Consider the following 24,235-nt stretch of genomic DNA (forward strand, 5'->3'; position numbering starts at 1 on the left):
ATCAGTTGAGGGGTGCTCTGGGAAATGTTAATTCCCTAACATCTCCAAGACTCAGAAACCTGCTGGAAGTTTTGGAGAAAGATCTCAGGCGAAGAGATGCAGATACTGGCAATTAGAAGTCCGTCTGCATGCATCAAGATGGCAAGGCCTGAGGATTATGGATGGGACATCTACAGGGTCCGTTACATGTGGTTTAAAGATCAACAAACAAATTCAGCTTTCCAGCCCCGGCCCCAGCCCCGGACCCTGCAGCTGCCGAGATGTTGATGCCTAAGAAGAACCAGATTGCCATTTACGAACTCCTTTTTAAGGAGGCAGTCATGGTGGCCAAGAAGGATGTCCACATGCCTAAGCACCCGGAGCTGGCAGACAAGAATGTGCCCAACCTTCATGTCATGAAGGCCATGCAGTCTCTCAAGTCCCGAGGCTACGTGAAGGAACAGTTTGCCTGGAGACATTTCTACTGGTACCTTACCAATGAGGGTGTCCAGTATCTCCATGATTACCTTCATCTGCCCCCGGAGATTGTGCCTGCCACCCTACGCCGTAGCCGTCCAGAGAGTGGCAGGCCTCGGCCTAAAGGTCTGGAGGGTGAGCGACCTGAGAGACTCACAAGAGGGGAAGCTGACAGAGATACCTGCAGATGGAGTGCTGTGCCACCTGGTGCCGACAAGAAAGCCGAGGCTGGGGCTGGGTCAGCAACCGAATTCCAGTTTAGAGGCGGATTTGGTCGTGGACGTGGTCAGCCACCTCAGTAAAATTGAAGAGGATTATTTTGCGTTGAATAAATTTACAGCCAAAAAACCTTAAAAAAAACCCCAAAAACCAAAAAAACAACAAATTCAGGTCTTTCTCTGGTCCCTTTTCCTGTGGTAAATCTTGGCACATCAATGTGACTGATGGAAGAATAATTAATCACATAAAAACAGTTAAAGTTACTAGATGAAGTAACATGGAAAGTGTACCTTCTGCATGTAATCATGTATCTGGTATTTGGGGTTATCTTGTATGTATGATACGTTTTCTTGGTATAAATAGAACATAGTGGACAAATGTTTAGGAAGTGGCATGCCTTGAGCAACAAGAAATTTGGGGTGACAGACATGTTTCAGAGGAAAAAACTGCAGAGTTTTTACATTTCTGTTAACTATGAGATAGGTTTTGGTAGCAGAAAATGTGTGAGATTGAGAAGAGTTGAGTTAGAGTGAAAGGTATGCATTGATCTTGCAAGCTTCAGAACATCTTGGGAGTGGCACAGGCCCAATCTTCTTCCCGGTGGTGTGGTCACAGCCAAGGTACATCTGCCAGGTCCATATGAAACCCTACCGCCTTCCAGCTCCTTCTAGCCAGCTCAACTGCATGGAGGAAACTTTGGGCTGTAGGATGTGGAATCAACCTTCTGGTGGATTTTGTTATTTGGCTTGGGTTGCTCTTGTCACTGGGCTTAGTGGGGTATAAATAGGAATCATTCTTTCTCCCACAAACATTTTTGTAGAATTTTTCTTTCCCACCCCTTGCATGCTGTTGCAGGCAGATTTCATTACTTTTCCAGTCATCTTGGTAAATTAAAATAGTTTCATTGGTAAAACTAAAAAGTCCAGTCTAATCTAACACCAAAACTTCAGACTCTCCAATTCAGATTTCCCCGTCTTCCAAAGTCAGACCAAACTGGTGGATTGAGGATACGTAGATGAGAGGGGAAGACTGTGGTCTTATCTTTCTTTCTCTGTGTCCCTACTACTTCCCAACTAACACTGCTGATTTTGGCTTTTTTTTTTTTTCTAGTTTTATTATTTTTTTCTTTTTTCTCTTATTTTTATTATACTTTAAGTTCTAGGGTACATGTGCGTAACGTGTAGGTTTGTTACATATGCATACTCGAGCCATGTTGGTGTGCTGCACCCATCAACTCGTCAGCACCCATCAATTCATCATTTACATCAGGTATAACTCCCAATGCAATCCCTCCCCCCTCCCCCCTTCCCATGATAGGCCCCGGTGTGTGATGTTCCCCTTCCCGAGTCCAAGTGATCTCATTGTTCAGTTCCCACCTATGAGTGAGAACATGCGGTGTTTGGTTTTCTGTTCTTGTGATAGTTTGCTGAGAATGATGGTTTCCAGCTGCATCCATGTCCCTACAAAGGACGCAAACTCATCCTTTTTGATGGCTGCATAGTATTCCATGGTGTATGATTTTGGCTTTTTAAAGTCTAGAAAATATGGAGTGGTGGGTTTACAGGAGAAGGCACTGTTTTTTGTCACTTTTTAACCTTACTGATAGCTCTATTGTGTCTATCAAAAGCCCTCTGTAAAGGCAGGCGTCCAATTGTTTGTTCTTTGTGTATTCTTTTTTTTATTTTATATTATATTATTTTATTTTATTTTTATGTATTTTTTTTGAGACAGGGTCTTGCTCTATCACTCAGGCTGGAGTGCAGTGGCATGATCTCAGCTCACCATAACCTCTGCCTCCTGGATTCAAGCAATTCTCCTGCCTCAGACTCCCAAGTAGCCAGGTTTACAGGTGCATGCCATGCCTGGCTAATTTGTGTATTTTTAATAGAGATGGGGTTTCACCATGTTTGCCAGGCTGGTCTCAAACTCCTGACCTGCCTCGGCCTCCCAAAGGGCTGGGATTACAGACCTGAGCCGCTACACCCAGCCTCTTTTGTGCATTGTCAGAGACCTCCAGTGGGGTCTCTAGCCTTACCATTTTCTGGGGCAATGCACACACTCTTTGCTGACTTCTTACAAATCCTCCCCATATCTAGCTTGCCATGGCACATCATCAGGAATGCTTTGCTCCAGCAGGCGGTCAGTGCTCTTCCATGAGGCCCTCTCAAGATAGCTTAAGCGTGGACTAAACTTCACAGGGTCCACATTAAAAATTGGCTTCATTGATCCACCAGATTATCAAGGTACAGTCAATTTCTATTCTGCACTCAAGCGGTGCTCCAGCCAGCCCTTCATGTTCATATCTCCCCAGGTTCTAGGGAAACCATGTCCGTTCCTCCCAACAGCTCTCTCACATTCCAACCTCATCACAAGATTCTCTGGCTGCATAAACCTTCAGCCAGGGAGGAAGTTTCTACTTGTTCTTCCCATCTGACAATGCCAATCTCTAAAAATGAGATTTTGGGAACTCCTTCAGTTGTTTTGGGGTAGGTGAGGGGCAAGAATCCTCTCTAATGATGCCCCCTTTAATTAACTCAGTCTTCTTTCACGTAAGCTTAAAGATGGACTGAATGGTTAAAGATGGGCTGAATGAATTTGGTGGCTTAGTGAGCGAAGTCAGCATATGCTAAATGCTATAACAAATACCCCAGTGGCTTTAAATGTCATGTCATTAACCAAAGTGGTCAATAGGTTGGTGGTTGTAGGGGAGCTCTGCTCTGTGTAATTGCTCAGTATCTAGGCTTCTTTCACTAGTGTCATTGCTGTATTCTGTGTGAAGGGTCTTATTTTGTACCATGGCTTCCTTTGATAGTCTGTTAAAACCAACAAAGTGTAGTTAAAAATGATATTGTGTTGGTTCTGAGCCTGGGCCTCAGGAAACTTCACACACTTCTGCTCTTTTTCTTGAAATCCTGCCACTTCCAAATAAATAAGCCTAGATTCTTCTTCTGGAAAATGTGGTCAGCTGTGCAGTCACCCCAGCCTATAGCTAGCCAAACTCCAGAATCTGAGAAGGTTGCTGACCTGCCTCTGACTGCAGACACAAAAGGGAGCCATGACAAGACTAGAGCAGTCACCCAACAAGCTTGGCCTAAGTTGCTGACCTGCTGAATTGTGATATAAATAAATGGTTGTTATTTTAAGCCACTAAGTTTGGGGTGGTTTGGTTCATAGAAATAACTCACTGATACAAGGAAGATAACTTTTCTTTTAATTGACATGGCTGGTTGGTGAGATAGTTCCTTTCACTTGTATTCCATTGCTGAAAGCTAGTTATCGGGCCTCCCTTACATAGAAGAGGAGACTATAAAATGTAGTCCAGCAGTGTATCCAGAAGAGGCAGAGGACATGGATATCAGTGGATCCCTGTCATAAGGACTTACTCATTTTTCTGGGGCAATAGACACACTTTCTGTTGACTTCTTACAAATCTTGGAGTCTCAGCTGAAAGCTCCTGTACAAAGACAGAATTCTTATGTAAAATCTTGTTGTGCCTGTGATACAGAAGATCACTATCTTATGTTCTGATGACTCTCCAAAGAGGGTAAGATTCTGTTTTAAGTAGACTCAGAGCCTGGTTATCTTTATTTCAAGGAGAGAAAAGAAGGAGCTCAGTGTAGGCCTACAGGCCTGAGCCATAACCTTCAACTGCATTTTTCAAGGCTTTCTAGTTTCTTGTGTATATTTCCTGTGGTGAGGAACCCCACTGGGGAGAGAGGTCATGGCAGGATTTATGCATTCTTGTGTTGTTGTTTTGTGATTGATATCATCACAGCAGCATCAATATCTTTGTTCATTGCTCTTAGGAGTCAGTATCCAGTCTATTGTCTATAGTTCTAGTAGCATGATTTATGGTTCATGAGTTTAAATGATGTCTCAACACTGTAACACCACACACAGACACTGTAGATTATGTTAGAGGAAGCATAATGCATCAGACAGACCCAGGTCTCAATCCTTTCTTTCCTACTTGCTAACTTTGTGACCTTGGGTAAATCCTTTAAATGCAGGTGCCTGTTTCCCTTTAGCAGAATGTATACAATCATAGCAAACATCCTTGTTTCTTGTGAGCATTACATGAAAGAAAGAATGTGAAAGTACTTGGCACTCATAGATGCTCTGCAAATGCCAACTGAATCTAAATTAGAGGAGAAGCAAGCTAGCGTTTTAAAACATACTTTAAAAAGTGGAAATAGATCAGAATGTTGAGTTAATCGTAGTACATTGTAATCATACATCCGTGTAAGTCCCCTCTCTTATATGAATCCATTTATTTAATTTCTCCTTTATCCCTGTTTCACTGTCTCATTTATCTTCTCCCATAGGTATCTGTTACATACACTTTATATATAATCTTAAATTCATTTATCTTTGAAAAGTAGTTTGTTGTATGTAGAGTTGGATTGTTTGTAACTCACAGTATAAATGCTTGAGGGAACAGATACTCCATTCCTCATGAGGTGCCTGGTTTACATTACATGCCTGTATCAAAACATCGCATGTACCCCCTAAGTATATATAACTACTATGTACCCACAAAAATTAAAAAAAATTTTAAAGTTTATGTAAATGGCATTATACTATACATTTCTGTCTTTTAAAAAACGTTTCACCTAACAACATGTTTTAAATGATTGTCTATGATGCTGAATGCTGTCTCATTCATTCAGCATTATATTATATTATAAGGCTGATTATATTATAATGGATATACAATGGTATCTTGTTGTCATTTTAGTTTTTATTTCTCTATATACTTGTGTGTGTAAGAGTCTTTTTATATGCATGTTGGCCATTCAGGAATCCCTTCTCTGTATCATCTCCTCATGTGCTAGGGAATCAATTTTCTCAACACTATATGTTAATCAAATCATCCCTTCCCTATTGCTTTAAAGAGTCACGTCTGCTGTGAATCAAAGTCACGTACAAACAAATCTATTTCTGAGGTCTCTATCCTGTTCCACATTTGTTCTATTTATCTTTTTCCATATTAGTCCATACTGTTTGTATCACAATGGCCTTTCCTACATCTTAGTATCATATAGAATAACATGCTCTCCCCACCTCATCCTTCCTCTTTTGTTTCAAAACTGACTTAGCTCTTCATGAATTCTATTCTTCCTTTGTATCCTCAGTGCCAATTTATTAGCCTGTTGTCCCAACACAATTTATTGAAAGAATTAGCTTTTATAACTAATGTGGTGTTAACCACTCATCTACATTTATAAGATATAGTATGTAGTGTTCTTAGTTTTGCTAATTGTTTTCTAGTCATCATTTTCTTTTCCTCTTTGACCAACGAGCTATTTTAGAGAGTGACTTTTGCCAACTCAAAGTGACTCTATTTTTAGGGCTAATATGTTCTTATTAGTCTCTAGTTTTACTGCACTTTGATGAGAGATGTGGTCTGCATAATATATACTTTTTAGAATTATAGATTGTCTTTGTGGTCTAATATATGATAGATTTATGTGAATGAGCCATGGGCAATGGAAATCTATTCTCCATAGAGTTAAAGTTTGGTAATTATTAAACCAACCTTTATTAATTATTTAACTCAAATCCTTTTATCTAGTATTAGTAAACCATAGGGGGCCAAAAAGAAGTTCGTGAATGGGCTTCAGAGTATCCATAAATTCCCTGACATACAGGGAATATGCACGTGCTTCTGAGTCAGGAGAGAGCTTTCCTGAGATTCTCACAGGGGTGCAAGAGTCTAAAAAGATGAACAACCACAGGATTAATTCTTGTTTTATGTTTGTTTGTTTATATCTATTTGATCTGTCAACAGCATTGTAACTGTGCTTTTAACAATTTTGTCTTGTTTTTATATTTCTTTTCATTTTATGTATTGAAACAATGTTGACTGATGCATGTTTGTGGATATTTACAATGTAACTGTATATTTTATTCTTTATCATTATAAAATGTTAATTATAAAACCATTAAGAATCCTTTTAAATATATTTGCCCTGAATTCAGCAGTGTCTGATTTTATTACTCAATTGTAGCTTTCAGTTTATTTGTGTTTGTCTGACGTATTTTTTTCTACTTGGGGCTTTTTGCTTAGTTGGATTATTTTTATATCAATTATGTTTAATATGGAGTTTTAATCCACGTTCATTGCAATAAATGATGTATTTGCTCCTACTTCTGTCATTTTGTTTTTATTTGGTTGTTGATGGTCATGCTTTGCTTTTTTGTTGTTTCTGTCTTTCGCTGTGTGCTAGATGGATTTGCATTCATTGTTTTTCTTTTCTTCAGTGGTTTGTGTATTTTAATGGCAGTCTATTTTAACACCACATTTTTGATGCTTTAAATTTCTTTTCAAACTTGTCATAACATATATCTATTTGATATAAAAATTTGTTTCCTTTAAGTCCCCTTTATAATTTAGAATATGAATTTGTATATACTTCTACTTATTCTTTTTCTTTTCTATTTACTTATAAAGACTTACATTTTAATTTAGTTTTTTACAATTTCATAATTAGTTTTGTATTATGTATTTCATGAATATGTTGTCACCATTTGTATTTTAAGTCATATTTATAATAACTTAGTCATTTTGTACTAGTTGCTATCACTAGTCTCTACCAATAATTTTATATTATGATTTCTCCTGTCTTGGTTTCTTAATTTTGCTTTATCTCTTTTCATTGTTTCATGTCCATCTTCAAGTAATTTTTAAAAGATAATGTATTTTCAAGTCCCTTTTATTCTTGAGATTATCTTTCTTTGCCTTCCCACATAAATGACAGCTAGGGTCAATGTGAATGTATTAATTAGCAATTGCTGCCTTAAAAGCCACATCGAAAGTTAATGACTTAACAGAGGCTGAAGGGTGGAGGGATTGGGGAGATGTTGGTCAAAGGACACACAATTTCAGTTAGACGGGAGGAATAAGTTAAAGAGATCTATCTTACAACAAGGTGATTGCACTTAAGAACAATATATTGTATACTTGAATATAGCTAAGAGAATAGCTTATATGTGTTCTTACCACAAAAAAAGTGTGTGTGTGTGTGTATGTGTGTGTGTGTATATATATATATATATAAAGTTATATAAAGGTATATGTAAAAAGGTGTATATATATGTACATATATAATGTATACCATAAATATAATTTTTTCCTTGTCAAAAAGATTTTTTAAAAGTCAGAGACTTAAGACAATAATCTTTTATTTAGCTCAGAATTCTGCAGGTTTCCATTTTGGGCTGAGCTCTGCTGGGAACTTCTGGTCTAGGATGGTCTCACTCATGTATCTGTGGTAGCTGCTGGGTTGGTTAGGGCCTGGCCTCATCTGGAATGGCTCTGTCCTCTGTGGACTCATTCAACAGCAGGCGAGGCCAGGCTTGTTCATATGGCAGCTTGGCAGGCTTCCAAGAGAAAGCACGGAACATGCAAATTACATGCAGTTACAAGGCCTAGGCTTGCCACTGGCACAGCATCACGTCTAACATGTTCTATTGTCCAAAGCAAGGAACTGAGACCACCAGCTCAGGTTGAAGGAGCAGGAAAATAGACTCTACCTCCTAATGGGAGATGCTGCAAAGTCACATTGCAAAAGGGGACTCATAAAAGAAGAGGATGCTCGTTGCCATTTTAGCAAACCAGTCTACTATAGTATACAGAATTTCTGACACGATCCCTTGAAAACTGAAGGTATTATTTATCTCCTGGTATTTAGTGAGTTGTCCTATTTTACTTATATATACATATTTGATATTTATTCAAATGTTCTGTTTTTTCTTTATATTTCAGTTGTTCCTCAGCTTTTCAGGTCATGTCCTTTGTAGACAGATGAAATTTATGTAACATTGGATTTCTTTCTTGCTGCCTTCAATATTTTTTATTGAATTTTATTAAATTATGTTGTAATGAACTCTTCTCCTAACACATTTTCTGTCTCTTTGTCAGCTGCTAAGTTTGATTGCAACTTTTTCCCACCTCATGATGAGGCCATGCTTCACCTCTCTCCTTTTTTGGTCACCTAATACTTTTAGGAAATTTGATTCTGGACTGACTGATTATCTCCAAAGACATTGTGCAAACTTTGAGTGTTCTCTCTTCTTTGTTTTGTAGATTTTACAAATAATAGTATTATATGTATTTTTCACTTTATAATCAGGAAAGCTGAGGTGGGTGGGTCACGAGGTCAGGAGATCGAGACCATCCTGGCCAACGTGGTGAAACCCTGTCTCTACTAAAAATACAAAAATTAGCTGGGTGTGGTGGCATGTGCCTGTAGTCCCAGCTACTCAGGAAGCTGAGGCATGAAAATTGCTGAACCCAGGAGGCGGAGGTTGCAGTGAACCGAGATCATGCCACTGCACTCTGGCCTGGGTGACAGAGTGAGACTCTGTCTTAAATAAGTAAATAAATAAAATTATACTGGTAAAACAATATATTCACAAACTAAAACATCAAGCAGTATAGAAAAATGTAAATAAAAAAGTAAATCTCGGCCGGGCATGGTGGCTCACGACTGTAATCCCGGGACTTTGGGAGACTGAGGCAGGCGGATTACCTGAGGTCAGGAGTTCGAGACCAACCTGGCCAACATGGCGAAATCCCCTCTCTACTAAAAATGCTCAAATTAGCCAGGTGTGGTGGTGGGTGCCTGTAATCCCAGTTACCCAGGAGGGTGAGGCAGGAGAATCGCTGGAATCCGAGAGGCGGAGGTTGCAGTGAGCTGAGATAGCACCACTGCACTCCAGCCTGGGCGACAGAGCAAGACTCCGTCTCACAAAAAAGCAAACAAACAAACACGGAAAGTAAATCTCCTCTCCTACAACCTAACTGCTCTCTGGTGGTCACTACTCTCAAAGTTTCATCGTATGCACCAGAAATTATTTTTCCGCATACATACAAGCACATATTTTACATAAATAAGATAATGTTATTAATGTTGTTCACATATTTTTGTTTTTCACTTATATTTTGAAGATGTTCTCAGGTCAGTATACATAGAATTGTTACTTTTTTGGTAAGAACTCCATATAATTCGATTATATGGATCAACCAAAATTGATTTACTAGTTTCCCTATTGTCAAATATTTCAATATTTTGAGGTGTTGTTAGTATAATATTTTTCTATAACATAAATCTTGCAATGCATACCATCGTGACTTTCTGAACATGTTGTATATTTCTATATATATTTCTAGGAATGAAGTTTTTAGGAAAGATCATGTGTATTTTACCCATTTTGGTAGGTAGTGGCAAATTGTCTTTGAAAAAGTTTCAATAATTCACAATTTAACCAAAACAAAATGGCCTTGCCTCTTTCCCCACTTGGTTTAAAAAAACTTTGGTTTTATCATTTGTTTAAAATTGCTGATCTGATAGGCATTACTGTCTCAGTGTTGTTTGCTTGGCATCTTTATACGATTATTGGTTGTTTATATTTATTGCTTTGTGAATTGCTTATGTATATCCTTTATTTTTATTTAAGTGGGAATGTTTATCTTTTTCTTATTGTTTTTAAATGACTTGCTCAAAGCATAAAGTGGTGTTTAAAAGCAGGGCCTCATGACGAATTGATGGGTGCTGATGAGTTGATGGGTGCAGCACACCAACATGGCACAAGTATACATATGTAACAAACCTGCACGTTATGCACATGTACCCTAGAACTTAAAGTATAATAAAAAAAAAAAAAAAAAAAAAGCAGGGCCTCTGGTGCTAGTCTGCATGGTTTCCTATCCTGACTGAACACTTATCAGCTGTTTGACCTGGGTATGAGCTACTTAATCTTTCTATATTTTGGTTCCATTATCTGTAAAATACAAATAATAAGAGTATCTATCATTTAGGTTTCTTGTGAGAATTAAAGTAGGTAATTCATGTAAAGCACTTGCCATAGTACTTGATTCATAGTGCTAAATAGTTGTTAGTAATATTAATAATGAAGTAATATTTAAAATACCAGCCCATTGTCTTTTATATGCGTTGTAAAAGTATTTTTCTGGCTTTCTAATTTGTCTTCAATTTCAAAGTCCTTTTCATTTAAAATTATTTTAAAAATCAATGATGACTTTTTAAAATACTTTTTGAGCTTTATTTATTTATTTTGAGACACAGTCTTGCTCTGTCGCCCAGGCTGGATGGAGTGCAGTGGCTCGATCTCGGCTAACTTCAACCTCTGCCTCCCAGGTTCAAGTGATTCTTCTGCTTCAGGCTCCCGAGTAGCTGGGACTACAGGCGTGCGCCACTACACTCATCTAATTTTATGTACTTTTAGTAGAGATGGGGTTTCACCATGTTGACCAGGCTGGTCTTGATCTCCTAGCCTCAGGTGATCTGCCCTCTTTGACCTCCCTAAGTGTTGGGATTACAGGCGTGAGCCACCACGCCCAGTCTAAGCTTTATTTTTTATTTTTAGTTTATTTTTTTTCTGTAGAAAACAGTTTATTTTCACACTAGATTGTAAATTTACAGTAACCTCAAATTACAAAGTTGGGGAAATGTTAAGGAAGTTGGGGTAAACCCTCCGGATATATATTGTATTATAAATATGAATACCATAAGAGTATACAAGATATGTACTATATATATGAAATATAGAACATAAAATTATATGCACACTGGATGACTGTGTAAAATAGAAAAGCAGGGAAAAATGAGCCTCCTGTATTTTTTACTTTTAAATGGTCAATTTTTCTGAAATGTGTTTTGGTGTAAGGTTTGGAGTATTAATCAACTTTCATTTTATTTTCAAATGGTAAGCCAGTTGTCCCAATACTATTTTCGTCTTTGGTAAAATATACCATCTTTTCATATTCTGAATTCTCAAATAATCTTAATGTCATTTGTGGATCCTAGATTCTTTCATTTTTTTCCACATATTCCCTTGCCTGCACCAATTACTGTTTTTTGGTTGTTTTTTTTTTGAGACAGAGTCTCACTGTGTCACCCAGTCTGGAGTGCGTTGACATGATCTCGGCTCACTGCAACCTCTGCCTCCCAGGTTCAAGCGATTCTCCTGCCTCAGCCTCCGGGGTAGCCGGGATTACAGGCCCATACCACCATGCCTGGCTAATTTTTTTTTGTATTTTTAGTAGAGACGGGGTTTCACCATGTTGGACAGGCTGGTCTCAAACTCCTGACCTTGTGATCTGCCCGCCTCGGCCTCCCAAAGTGCTGGGATTACAGGTGTGAGCCACCGCACCCGGCCACCAATTACTTGTTATAGCTTAGAATTCTTTTCACTAATATGGTATGTCTATCTCCTTTCATTACATATACTTCTCATTATTTTCCAGCTTAAATATACACATTTACTTATTAGTGAATTTTAATGCAATTTAAAATATTTTAATTAAAGACTGAATGATATAAATGAATATTTTATCATAAATGTAAGCAGTAAATAATGCTAAACACCAGTGATCCCACTGGCCTGAGGGATGGGACAATTCCTAGAAGTAGCACGTAGAAGGTTCTGTATGCTCTTTTCCTATCTCGTCTCCAGATGTGTTTACATATCTACATATATGACAAGGGATTGTTTAGTTGTACCTATTTTGAACTGTGTATAAGCTACATTATATTGACAAATTCCTCTTGATTTGGTGTTTTTGCTCAATAGTATATTCATCTATGTCAATTTTGTACTGCTGTTCATATTCCATTATATAAATACATCACAATTTGTTGGTATCTTTTGTTTATGGGCATTTGGATAGTTTCCAGATCATCTTTTTTTAAAAAAAAATGTTTTATGAACCACATGATTTTTGTGAACATTCTTGAGTACTTCTGGTGCATATGTGTAAAGGTTTCTCAAGGAGTGAATTTGCTGGGCATTAGGCATGTACACCTCCAACCTTTCTAGCTGTCGCCAAAGAGCTGTCTTCAATGGTTGAACTAATTTATACCCCTATCAGAAGGTTATAAGAGAGAATCACTTCTTCCGGGTTCCCTCTTGTCTCACCCTCCAAATGTCCATCTCTAAGGCAACAATAAGCACAACTAATGCTATTTGATTTAGAACCACATAAAAAAATAGTTTAGGGAGAATTGGCATCTTTACAGTTTTGCATCTTTTTATCTCAGCACAATGGGTATCTTTCCATTTATTTAATACTACATTTATGTTCTGAGAGTTTTAAAGTTGTTTTCAATTGCTTGTTAGACTTATGAATATTTTCCATAAGTTTATATTTGGAACATCGTAAGCCAAATAGAAAAGTTTCATACATGCTATAATATGTTTGCCTAACTATTTGAAATTAAGTTGTATACATCATGACCCTTCATCCCCAAATACTTTGGCCTAATTCTCTTAAGAATACATACTTAAGTTCAATATTACTATCTTACTTAAAAGAATTAAAAATAATTCTCTACTATGAGCTAGTACACATTCATATTTATCCTAACAATGTCTTCTTTTATAGTTTTCTCCAAAAGATAATTGAATCAAGGTTCATACATTGCACATGGCATTTTGTTATGTCTTTTTAATCTTTTTCAAGAATTATACTCTCCCATGTTTAATGACTTTTTTAAAGACATTTTATTACATTTTCTTTTTTTATTTTATTTTATTTTATTTTATTTTATTTTTTATTATACTTTAAGTTCTAGGGTACATGTGCATGACGTTTATATCATGTATAACTCCCCAATGCAATCCCTCCCTCCTCCCCCCTCCCCATGATAGGCCCCAGTGTGTGATGTTCCCCTTCCCGAGTCCAAGTGATCTCATTGTTCAGTTCCCACCTATGAGTGAGAACATGTGGTGTTTGGTTTTCTGTTCTTGTGATAGTTTGCTAAGAATGATGGTTTCCAGCTGCATCCATGTCCCTACAAAGGACGCAAACTCATCCTTTTTGATGGCTGCATAGTATTCCATGGTGTATATGTGCCACATTCTCTTAATCCAGTCTGTCACAGATGGACATTTGGGTTGATTCCAAGTCTTTGCTATTGTGAATAGTGCCGCAATAAACAAACGTGTGCATGTGTCTTTGTAGTAGAGTAATTTATAATCCTTTGGGTATATACCCAGTAGTGGGATGGCTGGGTCATATGGTACATCTAGTTCTAGATCTTTGAGGAATCGCCATACTGTTTTCCATAATGGTTGAACTAGTTTACAATCCCACCAACAGTGTAAAAGTGTTCCTATTTCTCCACATCCTCTCCAGCACCTGTTGTTGCCTGACTTTTTAATGATTGCCATTCTAACTCATTGTGGTTTTGATTTGCATTTCTCTGATGGCCAGTGATGATGAGCATTTTTTCATGTGTCTGTTGGCTGTATGGATGTCTTCTTTTGAGAAATGTCTGTTCATATCGTTTCCCCACTTTTTGATGGGGTTGTTTGCTTTTTTCTTGTATATTTGTTTGAGTTCTTGGTAGATTCTGGATATTAGCCCTTTGTCAGATGAGTAGGTTGCAAAAATTTTTTCCCATTCTGTAGGTTGCCTGTTCACTCTGATGGTAGTTTCTTTGGCTGTGCAAAAGCTCTTTAGTTTAATTAGATCCCATGTGTCAATTTTGGCTTTTGCTGCCGTTGGTTTTGGTGTTTTAGACATGAAGTCCTTGCCCATGCCTATGTCCTGAATGGTACTACCTAGGTTTTCTTCTAGGGTTTTTATGGTATTAGGTCTAACATTTAAGTCTCTAATCCATCTTGAATTAATTTTCGTATAAGGGGTAAGGAAAGGATCCAGTTTCAGCTTTCTACTTATGGCTAGCCAATTATCCCAGTACCATTTATTAAATAGGGAATCCTTTCCCCATTTCTTGTTTCTCTCAGGTTTGTCAAAGATCAGATGGCTGTAGATGTGTGGTATTATTTCTGAGGACTCTGTTCTGTTCCATTGGTCTATATCTCTGTTGTGGTACCAGTACCATGCTGTTTTGGTTACTGTAGCCTTGTAGTATAGTTTGAAGTCAGGTAGCGTGACGCCTCCAGCTACAACCTGCTCCTGAATGACTACTGGGTACATAACGAAATGAAAGCAGAAATAAAGATGTTCTTTGAAACCAATGAGAACAAAGACACAACATACCAGAATCTCTGGGACACATTTAAAGCAGTGTGTAGAGGGAAATTTATAGCACTAAATGCCCACAAGAGAAAGCAGGAGAGATCTAAAATTGACACTCTAACATCACAATTAAAAGAACTAGAGAGGCAAGAGCAAACACATTCAAAAGCTAGCAGAAGGCAAGAAATAACTAAGATCAGAGCAGAACTGAAGGAGATAGAGACACAAAAAAACCTCCAAAAAATCAATGAATCCAGGAGTTGGTTTTTTGAAAAGATCAACAAAATTGACAGACCGCTAGCTAGACTAATAAAGAAGAAAAGAGAGAGGAATCAAATAGACGCAATAAAAAATGATAAAGGGGATATCACCACCGACCCCACAGAAATACAAACTACCATCAGAGAATACTATAAACACCTCTACGCAAATCAACTAGAAAATCTAGAAGAAATGGATAATTTCCTGGACACTTACACTCTCCCAAGACTAAACCAGGAAGAAGTTGAATCCCTGAATAGACCAATACATTTTCATATATACATAAAAATACATGGATTAATAATGAACCTGCATGTACCCACTATCAAGTTTTAACAATTATCAGTATTTTGCCAATCTGTTTGCTCTGCTCATCTTTCCCCATATCCCAAACAGTTTTTTCCCTGTTGACAGCTTTCAAAGGAATTCCCAGACATCACATCAATTCATCATTAAATAATTCATCTTGCATCTCTAACTTTTCCCGTGTAACCACCATACCATTACAACAGTTAACAAAAATAACAAGTTCTGAGTACTATCTCATTTCTATTTCATATTTAGGTTTACCTGATTTCTCAAATTTTCTTTTGAAGTTGGGTTCCCTGATCAGGATCCTAGAAAAGGCTTATACATTACATTTTGGTGTTGTATTATTCTATGGTTATACAATCCAAATACTGTTTTCAAATGTCAGTTGAAGTGTTTAATGTTTCTATTTTTATTTTTTTATTTTTTTTATTTTTTTTTATTTTTTATTTTATTATACTTTAAGTTCTAGGGTACATGTGCATGACGTTTATATCATGTATAACTCCCCAATGCAATCCCTCCCTCCTCCCCCCTCCCCATGATAGGCCCCAGTGTGTGATGTTCCCCTTCCCGAGTCCAAGTGATCTCATTGTTCAGTTCCCACCTATGAGTGAGAACATGCGGTGTTTGGTTTTCTCTTCTTGTGATAGTTTGCTAAGAATGATGGTTTCCAGCTGCATCCATGTCCCTACAAAGGACGCAAACTCATCCTTTTTGATGGCTGCATAGTATTCCATGGTGTATATGTGCCACATTCTCTTAATCCAGTCTGTCACAGATGGACATTTGGGTTGATTCCAAGTCTTTGCTATTGTGAATAGTGCCGCAATAAACATACGTGTGCATGTGTCTTTGTAGTAGAGTAATTTATAATCCTTTGGGTATATACCCAGTAGTGGGATGGCTGGGTCATATGGTACATCTAGTTCTAGATCCTTGAGGAATCGCCATACTGTTTTCCATAATGGTTGAACTAGTTTACAATCCCACCAACAGTGTAAAAGTGTTCCTATTTCTCCACATCCTCTCCAACACCTGTTGTTTCCTGACTTCTTAATGATTGCCATTCTAACTGGTGTGAGATGGTATCTCATTGTGGTTTTGATTTGCATTTCTCTGATGGCCAGTGATGATGAGCATTTTTTCATGTGTCTGTTGGCTGTATGGATGTCTTCTTTTGAGAAATGTCTGTTCATATCCTTTCCCCACTTTTTGATGGGGTTGTTTGCTTTTTTCTTGTATATTTGTTTGAGTTCTTGGTAGATTCTGGATATTAGCCCTTTGTCAGATGAGTAGGTTGCAAAAATTTTTTCCCATTCTGTAGGTTGCCTGTTCACTCTGATGGTAGTTTCTTTTGCTGTGCAAAAGCTCTTTAGTTTAATTAGATCCCATGTGTCAATTTTGGCTTTTGCTGCCGTTGCTTTTGGTGTTTTAGACATGAAGTCCTTGCCCATGCCTATGTCCTGAATGGTACTACCTAGATTTTCTTCTAGGGTTTTTATGGTATTAGGTCTAACATTTAAGTCTCTAATCCATCTTGAATTAATTTTCGTATAGGGGTAAGGAAAGGATCCAGTTTCAGCTTTCTACTTATGGCTAGCCAATTTTCCCAGCACCATTTATTAAATAGGGAATCCTTTCCCCATTTCTTGTTTCTCTCAGGTTTGTCAAAGATCAGATGGCTGTAGATGTGTGGTATTATTTCTGAGGACTCTGTTCTGTTCCATTGGTCTATATCTCTGTTGTGGTACCAGTACCATGCTGTTTTGGTTACTGTAGCCTTGTAGTATAGTTTGAAGTCAGGTAGCGTGACGCCTCCAGCTTTGTCCTTTTGACCTAGGATTGTCTTGGCAATGCGGGCTCTTTTTTGGTTCCATATGAACTTTAAAGCCGTTTTTTCCAATTCTGTGAAGAAAGTCATTGGTAGCTTGATGGGGATGGCATTGAATCTATAAATAACCTTGGGCAGTATGGCCATTTTCACGATATTGATTCTTCCTATCCATGAGCATGGTATGTTCTTCCATTTGTTTGTGTCCTCTTTGATTTCACTGAGCAGTGGTTTGTAGTTCTCCTTGAAGAGGTCCTTGACATCCCTTGTAAGCTGGATTCCTAGGTATTTGATTCTCTTTGAAGCAATTGTGAATGGAAGTTCATTCCTGATTTGGCTCTCTGCTTGTCTGTTACTGGTGTATAAGAATGCTTGTGATTTTTGCACATTAATTTTGTATCCTGAGACTTTGCTGAAGTTGCTTATCAGCTTAAGGAGATTTTGGGCTGAGACAATGGGGTTTTCTAAATATACAATCATGTCATCTGCAAACAGGGACAATTTGACTTCTTCTTTTCCTAACTGGATACCCTTGATTTCTTTCTCTTGCCTGATTGCCTTAGCCAGAACTTCCAACACTATGTTGAATAGGAGTGGTGAGAGAGGGCATCCCTGTCTTGTGCCAGTTTTCAAAGGGAATTTTTCCAGTTTTTGCCCATTCAGTATGATATTAGCTGTGGGTTTGTCATAAATAGCTCTTATTATTTTGAGGTACGTTCCATCAATACCAAATTTATTGAGCGTTTTTAGCATAAAGGGCTGTTGAATTTTGTCAAAAGCCTTTTCTGCATCTATTGAGATAATTATGTGGTTCTTCTCTTTGGTTCTGTTTATATGCTGGATTACGTTTATTGATTTGCGAATGTTGAACCAGCCTTGCATCCCAGGGATGAAGCCCACTTGATCATGGTGGATAAGCTTTTTGATGTGCTGCTGAATCCGGTTTGCCAGTATTTTATTGAGGATTTTTGCATCGATGTTCATCAGGGATATTGGTCTAAAATTCTCTTTTTTTGTTGTGTCTCTGCCAGGCTTTGGTATCAGGATGATGTTGGCCTCATAAAAAGAGTTAGGGAGGATTCCCTCTTTTTCTATTGATTGAAATAGTTTCAGAAGGAATGGTACCAGCTCCTCCTTGTACCTCTGGTAGAATTCAGCTGTGAATCCATCTGGTCCTGGACTTTTTTTCGTGGGTAGGCTATTAATTGTTGCCTCAATTTCAGAGCCTGCTATTGGTCTATTCAGGGATTCAACTTCTTCCTGGTTTAGTCTTGGGAGAGTGTAAGTGTCCAGGAAATTATCCATTTCTTCTAGATTTTCTAGTTGATTTGCGTAGAGGCATTTATAGTATTCTCTGATGGTTGTTTGTATTTCTGTGGGGTCGGTGGTGATATCCCCTTCATCATTTTTTATTGCGTCTATTTGATTCCTCTCTCTTTTCTTCTTTATTAGTCTAGCTAGCGGTCTGTCAATTTTGTTTATCTTTTCAAAAAACCAACTTCTGGATTCATTGATTTTTGGAGGGTTTTTGTGTCTCTATCTCCTTCAGTTCTGCTCTGATCTTAGTTATTTCTTGCCTTCTGCTAGCTTTTGAATGTGTTTGCTCTTGCCTCTCTAGTTCTTTTAATTGTGATGTTAGAGTGTCAATTTTAGATCTCTCCTGCTTTCTCTTGTGGGCATTTAGTGCTATAAATTTCCCTCTGCACACTGCTTTAAATGTGTCCCAGAGATTCTGGTATGTTGTATCTTTGTTCTCATTGGTTTCAAAGAACATCTTTATTTCTGCTTTCATTTCGTTATGTACCCAGTAGTCATTCAGGAGCAGGTTGTTCAGTTTCCATGTAGTTGAGCGGTTTTGATTGAGTTTCTTAGTCCTGAGTTCTAGTTTGATTGCACTGTGGTCTGAGAGACAGTTTGTTATAATTTCTGTTCTTGTACATTTGCTGAGGAGTGCTTTACTTCCAATTATGTGGTCAATTTTGGAATAAGTGTGATGTGGTGCTGAGAAGAATGTATATTCGGTTGATTTGGGGTGGAGAGTTCTATAGATGTCTATTAGGTCCGCTTGGTGCAGAGATGAGTTCAATTCCTGGATATCCTTGTTAACTTTCTGTCTCGTTGATCTGTCTAATGTTGACAGTGGAGTGTTGAAGTCTCCCATTATTATTGTATGGAAGTCTAAGTCTCTTTGTAGGTCTCTAAGGACTTGCTTTATGAATCTGGGTGCTCCTGTATTGGGTGCATATATATTTAGGAGAGTTAGCTCTTCCTGTTGAATTGATCCCTTTACCATTATGTAATGGCCTTCTTTGTCTCTTTTGATCTTTGATGGTTTAAAGTCTGTTTTATCAGAGACTAGGATTGCAACCCCTGCTTTTTTTTGTTCTCCATTTGCTTGGTAGATCTTCCTCCATCCCTTTATTTTGAGCCTATGTATGTCTCTGCATGTGAGATGGGTCTCCTGAATACAGCAGACTGATGGGTCTTGACTCTTGATCCAGTTTGCCAGTCTGTGTCTTTTAATTGGAGCATTTAGTCCATTGACATTTAAGGTTAATATTGTTATGTGTGAACTTGATCCTGTCATTATGATATTAACTGGTTATTTTGCTCGTTAGTTGATGCAGTTTCTTCCTAGCCTCGATGGTCTTTACATTTTGGCATGTTTTTGCAATGGCTGGTACCGGTTGTTCCTTTCCATGTTTAGGGCTTCCTTCAGGGTCTCTTGTAAGGCAGGCCTGGTGGTGACAAAATCTCTAAGCATTTGCTTATCTGTAAAGGATTTTATTTCTCCTTCACTGATGAAGCTTAGTTTGGCTGGATATGAAATTCTGGGTTGAAAATTCTTTTCTTTAAGAACGTTGAATATTGGCCCCCACTCTCTTCTGGCTTGTAGAGTTTCTGCCGAGAGGTCTGCTGTTATTCTGATGGGCTTCCCTTTGTGGGTAACCCGACCTTTCTCTCTGGCTGCCCTTAAGATTTTTTCCTTCATTTCAACTTTGGTGAATCTGGCAATTATGTGTCTTGGAGTTGCTCTTCTGGAGGAGTATCTTTGTGGCGTTCTCTGTATTTCCTGAATTTGAATGTTGGCCTGCCCTACTAGGTTGGGGAAGTTCTCCTGGATGATATCCTGAAGAGTGTTTTCCAACTTGGTTCCATTTTCCCCCTCACTTTCAGGCACCCCAATCAGACGTAGATTTGGTCTTTTTACATAATCCCATACTTCTTGCAGGCTTTGTTCATTTCTTTTTCTTCTTTTTTCTTTTGGTTTCTCTTCTCGCTTCATTTCATTCATTTGATCCTCAATCGCTGATACTCTTTCTTCCAGTTGATCGAGTCGGTTACTGAAGCTTGTGCATTTGTCACGTATTTCTCGTGTCATGGTTTTCATCTCTGTCATTTCGTTTATGATCTTCTCTGCATTAATTAGTCTAGCTGTCAATTCTTCCACTTTTTTTTCAAGATTTTTAGTTTCTTTGTGCTGGGTACATAATTCCTCCTTTAGCTCTGAGAGGTTTGATGGACTGAAGCCTTCTTCTCTCATCTCGTCAAAGTCATTCTCTGACCAGCTTTGATCCGTTGCTGGCGATGGGCTGCGCTCCTTTGCAGGGGGAGATGCGCTCTTATTTTTTGAATTTCCAGCTTTTCTGCCCTGCTTCTTCCCCATCTTTGTGGTTTTATCTGTCTCTGGACTTTGATGATGGTGACGTACTGATGGGGTTTTGGTATAGGTGTCCTTCCTGTTTGATAGTTTTCCGTCTGACAGTCAGAAGGACTGTCTGTTGGTCTGTTGGAGATTGCTTGAGGTCCACTCCAGATCCTGTTTGCCTGGGTATCAGCAGCAGAGGTTGCCGAAGATAGAATATTGCTGAACAGCGAGTGTACCTGTCTGATTCTTTCTTTGGAAGTTTCCTCTCAGGGGTGACGCCACCCTATGAGGTGTGGGGTGTCAGACTGCCCCTAGTGGGGGATTTCTCCCAGCTAGGCTACTCAGGGGTCAGGGACCCACCTGAGCAGGCAGTCTGTCCGTTCTCAGATCTCAACCTCCGCGTTAGGAGATCCACGGCTCTCCCCAAAGCTGTCAGACAGAGTCGTTCGCGTCTGCACCGCCCCTGCTCTTTCCCCTAATGGACTGCAGCTGTGCGCTGTCCGCAGAGGTAGAGTCTACAGAGACAGGCAGGCTTCCTTGAGCTGCTGTGAGCTCCACCCAGTTCGAGCTTCCCAGCGGCTTTGTTTACCTACTTAAGTCTCAGCAATGGTGGGCGCCCCTCCCCCAGCCTCGCTGCTGCCTTGCGTATAGATCGCCGCAGACGGCTGTGTTAGCAGTGAGGGAGGCTCCGTGGGCGTGGGACCCTCCCGGCCAGGTGTGGGATATATTCTCCTGGTGTGCCTGTTTCCTTAAAGCGCAGTATTGGGGTGGGAGTTACCCGATTTTCCAGGTGTTGTGTGTCTCAGTTCCCCTGGCTAGGAAAAGGGATTCCCTTCCCCCTTGCGCTTCCAGGTGAGGCGATGCCTCGCCCTGCTTCAGCTCTCGCTGGTCAGGCTGCAGCAGCTGACCAGCACCGATTGTCCGGCACTCCCTAGAGAGATGACCCCAGTACCTCAGTTGAAAATGCAGAAATCACCGGTCTTCTGTGTCACTCGCGCTGGGAGTTGGAGACTGGAGCTGTTCCTATTCGGCCATCTTGCTCCGCCCCTGTTTCTATTTTTAATTTTAATGTTTGCATTTTTCCTTTCATGATTAACTTATTTATTTTTGAATGTGTAAAACATTAATATGTTTCATGAGTACAAAGTATATACGAACTAATACTCGGAAGATTCTTGTTACCGACCTCCTCCCTTTTATTCCATTACTCATCTCATTATCTCTGACTTTCATAGGTAACTATTTTTCCTAGTTGTGGCTTATCCTTCCAATATGTCTTTTGGCAAAATAATTGTGTGTCTGTGTGTACGTGTGTGTGTGATGATATGTCCTTTTTTTTTTTTTTTTAACACAAAAGCTATCATACTCTAGATATTGTTGTGAATCCTGCATCTGTCATTTACCAATATATCTTGGAGATCACTTTACATCAGTACATAGAGCCTTTCATTCTTTTTGTATGACAGCCGAGTGAAGCTATCTGAATGGAGATAGCCTTATTTATTTAATAGCCCTCTGAACAAACTTGAATACATATTGTCTAGTATTTCGGAGGAGTATCTTCAGGGTAGATTCTGAGATATGGGATTGGTGAATCAACGGGAAACTGCTTATGTAATTTTGTTAGATATTGCTGTCATGAAATAAAGTCTATTTTTTCTGTTATATTTTCTATCAGGTCAGAGTCAGCCTTTTTCAACAGTCAATTTTTGGTTGTGTTCTCTGTCCACTGGTGCAATTTATCACAGCTGTTCAGTTAAAAGGGAAATACATATGCATAGTTAGTAGTTCACATTCTTATTCTTTGCAGTATTTTACTTTCTCTGTTTAGATGGTGCCTTTCTCTCTTACCCACACTGTTGGGTCCTGAATGTTGTACGTGAAAATCTTTAATTCCTAGAATGCATTATTGCCAGTGGACTCCTTGCTTCTGTTCCTACCTATGATAATTTTCTTATAGAGCTCATGTGTGCCCAGACAAGCAATTTACCCAAACATATATTGCCTTAACTCCTGTTCAGGTAATTTCTGAGTATTACAGCCTCATCTTGCATGTAGAAAAATGATACTTGGTTATGAAACATTTGGTGAGTAAGTAGGGGAGGGGGTTAATATTCTGCGTTCATTGGGGGAGGGATTTAATGTTCTACCTTCATTATAGAATAGTTGGGAGTGGAGATAGGAAGTAGAGAGGGGTTGCTCTTCAATGTTTATTTCTGTTATTAATTTTTACATGGAGTTTTCTCAGGATCATACCTATTCTTTGCAGATTCAGGGATTGCCTTTTAGCCTAAATTTATGTGATAGTGTGATGTTTCTCCACCCTTTGCTGTATTTTCATTGCTATTTCAGTGAGAAGATAGACAGAAAAGGCATGTATTGGGGCTGCTAGCCAAAAGTCACTTCAAACCAGAAAACTCATTTTTGTGGGTATTATATCATTTAGCTATTTCTGTGTAACAAGCCATCTCCAAGTTTGATGACTTATAGTAATAATAATAATTATAATTCTGGCTCATTTGTGGTTTTCTAAATATTAACGACCCTAGCTGGGTTTGGCCGGGCAGCCTTTCTTTCCTTGTCAGTCTGACCGGGCTTAGTTCCTTACTATGGATTGGACTCAGGTCTGCTGTCTATAATTTATTCTAGAGCCCAAGCTGAGTATCTGGAGAAGCTGTATTCATGGCAATAAAAGATGTGCAAGAGAAATAATAGAAACACAATTTTCTCCTTAACGCCTAGGTTTGGAATTGGCACACCTGGATCCAGGTTTTATTAGCCAAACAAGTCACATGACTTAGCCCAAAATCAAGGAACAAAGATTTCTATTCTGTCTCAAGTGGAAAGTACTGCAAAATCACATGACAAAGAATATGGAATTGGGGGTTGGGGAGGGTGGAGAGCAAAAAATTGTAGCCAAAATATCAATTTATCCAAAGTATGCAGTTACTATGCAAAGTATGCAGTTACTTGCTTGTGTGCAGTTACTATGCCAAGCCTTTACCACCGATTGTTCATATCTACCACTTTCCCCCACACTTCTACAAAATAAATTTCTTTCTACTTCATAATGTGAAAACTGATGTTGAGGGATTTTTCAGTGACTTGCCTGTCATCAAACATCTTTTAAAGATTTAACTGGGATTTGAAACTAGGTCTTTTCATCCAGCAAGTCTATACTTTTCCAACTCGACTCTTCCAAATTAAAATTGTCCTCCAAACCCCATGATTGTTCAGCCCCTGGGAAACACATAGTGCTCATAGAAGAAAATCAGAGACAGAACCAGAAGTTATAAGCCATCTGACATTTGGAAAGCTACTATCAGCTACCCCCTAAGACAGAAGGAAGTGAAAGAGGCACCTCTGGGAAGAATTGTGATTTTGTTAATGACAGTGGAGTTTGTGCCAGGTATCAATTAAAGCCTCTGAGTAACCTTGTAACTTGGTGTTGGCTGTATCACAAGGGCTCGGAAGAGTGATGGAGAAAAGACCTCGA

General features: G+C 38.8%; 1 protein-coding gene across 1 annotated transcript; it reads left to right on the forward strand.

Moving 5' to 3' along the window:
- The first annotated feature begins 221 nt into the window (after nucleotides 1–221).
- LOC117084334 (40S ribosomal protein S10-like) lies at nucleotides 222–816 on the forward strand. The gene has a single exon (XM_033212972.1). The coding sequence runs from the start codon at nucleotides 261–263 to the stop codon at nucleotides 756–758; it is 498 nt and encodes a 165-aa protein (XP_033068863.1). The 5' UTR covers nucleotides 222–260; the 3' UTR covers nucleotides 759–816.
- The last annotated feature ends 23,419 nt before the right edge of the window (nucleotides 817–24,235 follow it).

Source organism: Trachypithecus francoisi, unplaced genomic scaffold (genome assembly GCF_009764315.1).
Source record: "Trachypithecus francoisi isolate TF-2019V2 unplaced genomic scaffold, Tfra_2.0 Lachesis_group0, whole genome shotgun sequence".
Taxonomy (NCBI): domain Eukaryota; kingdom Metazoa; phylum Chordata; class Mammalia; order Primates; family Cercopithecidae; genus Trachypithecus; species Trachypithecus francoisi.